The sequence below is a fragment of the Colobus angolensis genome, unplaced genomic scaffold, assembly GCF_000951035.1.
Source record: "Colobus angolensis palliatus isolate OR3802 unplaced genomic scaffold, Cang.pa_1.0 Scaffold260, whole genome shotgun sequence".
Classification (NCBI taxonomy): Eukaryota; Metazoa; Chordata; class Mammalia; order Primates; family Cercopithecidae; genus Colobus; species Colobus angolensis.
Window position 1 is genome coordinate 484,654 of NW_012115822.1, and position 3,851 is coordinate 488,504.

A 3,851-nucleotide genomic window follows, 5' to 3' on the forward strand; every position below is an offset into this window, starting at 1 on the left:
GCACTCCAGTCCGGGCGACAGAGCAAGACTCCGTCTCAAAAAAAGAATAAAAATAAAATAAAAATTAAAAAAAAATAAACTTAGGAAAGCAGAGGCCTCCCTGAGAGGAGCTTGTCTTGAAAGCTGGCAAAAATCCCCCAAAACTAAATGTTCCCTTTGAAATACAGCAGGGCCCAAATCAAACTGCCAGCAGCCTCTGGTGTGCAGCCTTGGCTCTGTTGGTATGCCTCCCAAGCCACCTGAGAGGCTGACCAGGCTTTGCCAGAAGTCATGTGGCTGCCTCCCAGATGCTGCAGTCAGCCTGCAGCCCCGCCTCTCCCCAAGGCCCTGGGCCACCTTGCACTCTGGGCGGGTGCCAAGTGCTGCCCCAGCCTGGGCTTCCAGGTACCAAGCAGGAAAGGCAGTCTGGGCCAAACACCTGGCACCACCTGAACCCTCCATCCTCTTTAGGAAGGGCAGCGCCATCTGGGCCTAGGAAAGTTGGCCAGCTGGCCTCCGCCACACAGACTGGCACAGGCGCTAACCGAGTTCAGTAAGCAAGAAACACACCGACGCCACTGGTCTCTGCAGGAACGCTGCCAGCCCAGGTGTATTTCTGCTTGTGCGGCAGCAAGCCATGGGGTTACGAGAGCGGGTGCTCCTCACCACGCTTCCCATCCCCACTGAGCAGCTTCCTCTGCTATGGACCAGACACGCCACAGTGGGAATGCAAGGGCGGGGCACACGGATGCACAGTGGGCACCAGATGGACCCCGGAGGGGAAGAGAGAAATGCTGCTCTGAGGGAAAAGGCAAGGACTGTGGCCGGCGGTGTACAGAATAACTCTGGAATGTTTTGAATGACTCAAAGCCATCCTCAGCCCTAAGCCCAACTCCCCAGTGCAAAACACAGTACCCCCAGCTCCATCCTCTCACCCCTACCACAGCCCCTCAGAGAATGGCTCAGCAAGAGGGTTCTGGGGAAGGCATGCCAGTGTACAGGTGGCCACCTGTGCCCCGGACAGGCTCACAAGCTTCCACAGGGCAGGGGGCCAGTGGAGACAGGAACTTTCCTCACTGACTCACGGCTGCTGGACAACTGAGCAGCGGGGCCCACAGGCAGCTCTGAGCCTCACAGTTCAGGGTCCAGACTCTCAGCAGCTGAACTACTCTGAGCCGCTGCCTTCTGGGATCTACTGCCCCTCCCCCAGTGTCCTGCCCTGCCTCCCAGAGCAGAGCCTTGGAAAGGGTCCCACCCTACCCAACCTTCCCATGACAGAAACTCTCCCCAGCCCCATGCCTGCCCTTGTTTGCAAAGACAAAGGAAAACCCTAACATTCACAGGCCCCTGAAGGTGCCGGAGCTCAATGTGAACACGCAAGGGTGCAACACAGCCTGGAACACCACTGGCACTCAGAGCCTAACAGCAAGAGGCAGCAAGCACCTGCAGGGGCTCTCTGCCTAGCAGCCCGGCCCACAGCAGCTCAGAAGGGTGCTCATGGGCTGAAGACTTCATGAACCAATCCTCCTCTGCTCCCTGGCCCCTCAACCCACCAGGCAGGGACAAAGAGCCCCCAAAGTGTGGCTTCCACACTGGGCCCCAGTAACCGCTTAGCTCCCAGAAAACATCAGTGCCGGCTCTGCCAGCACCCAGACACCTGGTACCCTGAGACTGGCAAGGGGGCTGGCAGAGGGCAGTGGCCCCCAGGCTCCCTCCACACTGCCCAGTGCTGTGTGCACACGAAGGACCACGGGTTAGACAGAGATAGACGCCGAGCTGTGGGGCTGTGCGCCACCCAGAAAGCTCCGGGGAGAGGGGCCAGTGGCGGTCCTCCCTCCCCTGCGCCTCACCGGAATGCCAAGGGCCCAGACACCATGTGAGCAGCAGCCAGCGGGGGGGCGCCTCCTGAGCGCGTGGCCTTCCTGGGGGCGCATCAATGCCTGGTCACCTGGGGAAGAGAAGACGAACACAGTCACCCAGACAGCCATCAGCGAAGAAGAGAGGGAAGGGCAATGAAGGAAAGCACCCGGGGGTCTCTGGCTGGGGCACCAGGGGCAGCCCAGCAGGAGACTGTGGCCACAGAGCCACAGTTGTCCCTTCCGACAACCAGGAAAAGTAAGGACCAGGGAACAGGTCTAGGGAGTTCAGAGGGTGCGATACCTCCTGCTCTAACACACACAGGAGATTATGGACACCCAGGGGTCACCTAGGCCAGGGGGCGCTGGTGGCAGACACACAATTCCTGGCCTGCGGGTGTGGTGGCAGGAGGCCTGGGCAGGGCCCTTCCCAGGCTGGTCACATTTACATAACAAAAGGTCAAAATTGGAGCCACTTGTGCAAGGGCTATTTATAAGAACCAGTCTCAACCGCTTCTGGCTCCCCTGTTCCTTCCCTTCCTGATCTACTCTTACCCTCTCCCTGCCCAGAGGGCCCAGCCCCCTAGCCAGACCACACGGCCCTCCCTCTCCAGAGGTTTCGCTGCCTAAGGGCTCGCCCAAGCTGCAGGCCTGGGCTTTCAATACCGGCCCACCAAAGCCTTGGGCAGCTGCCACCAGGAAAGGGTGGGCTCCCTCCCACCCCCAGAACTCTGGGTCCTGAGGGAGGGGGGATCCTGAGGTGGTGGGTCCTTGCACCCCACACCTGCCAGCCTGGGCCCTCATGGAACAGAGCCAGGGTCAGGGAGGGGGCGTGCAGTGGCTCCGTTTCCCCTTCCCCCACTCCGTTTCGCCTTCCCCCACTCCACCCCCAGGGCCAGGGAGGCTCAGCAGGTCCCTCAGGAATGTGACCAGACCCGGGGTGCCGGCCCAGGGTTGGGAGGCCTAGGCTGAAGCCGGCCAGCTGTCTCTCCAGCCCCTAGTGCAGCTCCCCTGTGGGTGGGGGGTGTGAGGGGAGGGGTGCATGGCTGGTCCAGGACCCCACCAAAGGCCCAGAGGGCAGCAGAACCAGCTCTGTTGGCAGGAAGCCCAAGGGCGTCGATAGTTAGCGAGGGTTGGGCCTGGTGGGCTAACGCTGGGCTGAGGCCAGTCAGGCAGGGGCCACTGAAACACTGGCGGCAGCAGTCGGAAAACTGGATAGAGGGTCTTGGTGGCACACTGGAGACAATCGGACACCATCATCCAGCCCTGTGCCACTTCACCTGCTCCCCAACCACTGCCCCTCAGGGACCCAGTAAACCAGAGCCCTGCTGGGCAGAGCGTCTGCCAAACTCTGCAACCAGGGGTCACCTGACCTTGCCAGAGGCCAGGCCAGCTACTGGATGCCATGCAGGGAGTGGGTGGCAGAATAGGACTGGGGGGCACCTGAGTGCCATGGGGGTGGGAACACCCTCCATCAGTGCCCACTGCCTGGCCCTGACAGGCACTTCACAAGCCCAGGCTAGGACTAGGTCTCTCCACCAAGGAAGGATGGCCCCAGGCTGGGTCAGCTGTGACACAGAACAAGGCAGGGCTCCTCCCTGCGCCCTCCACTTGAGGCAGGGGTGTCAGAGCCACCTGCAGAAAGTTCACAGCAAGCACAATGCCACCATGCCTGCCATCTACACCAGCTGGGCTGAGTATGGGCCACGTCTAGGCCACCACTGTGTCTGCAAGCAGCAATGCAGCCTCACCCCATGGAGGGGTGGGGGGTGGCACACGCCATCCCGCTGCAAAACCCCTACTAAACACTGCTCTTTCCTTCTCAGCCACAGAGCTCTGCCCTACCCGCTTACCGCTGGGCATGAAACAGCAAGTGCCTACCCTGGAGGACGCCGCCCGGGGAGTGCCAGGTAACTAGAAACACAGCTCTGGGCGCTGGCCCGGATGCTGGTGCCCAGCCCTGGCAGCAGCTGACTGCAGGCTGCAATGAGGATGCCGCCTGGCACCCAGCAGCCC

The 3,851-nt window shown here is 61.2% G+C and overlaps 1 protein-coding gene across 1 annotated transcript in view; it reads right to left on the minus strand.

Annotated features, from left to right (window-relative positions):
- HIC2 (hypermethylated in cancer 2) overlaps positions 1-3,851 on the minus strand; it is a 45,668-nt gene that overhangs the window by 7,285 nt on the left and 34,532 nt on the right. The window contains exon 2 of the mRNA XM_011947313.1: positions 1,830-1,927. Coding sequence (XP_011802703.1) covers positions 1,830-1,855 — 26 coding nt within the window. The 5' untranslated portion in view covers positions 1,856-1,927. The remainder of the gene's footprint in view (positions 1-1,829; positions 1,928-3,851) is intronic.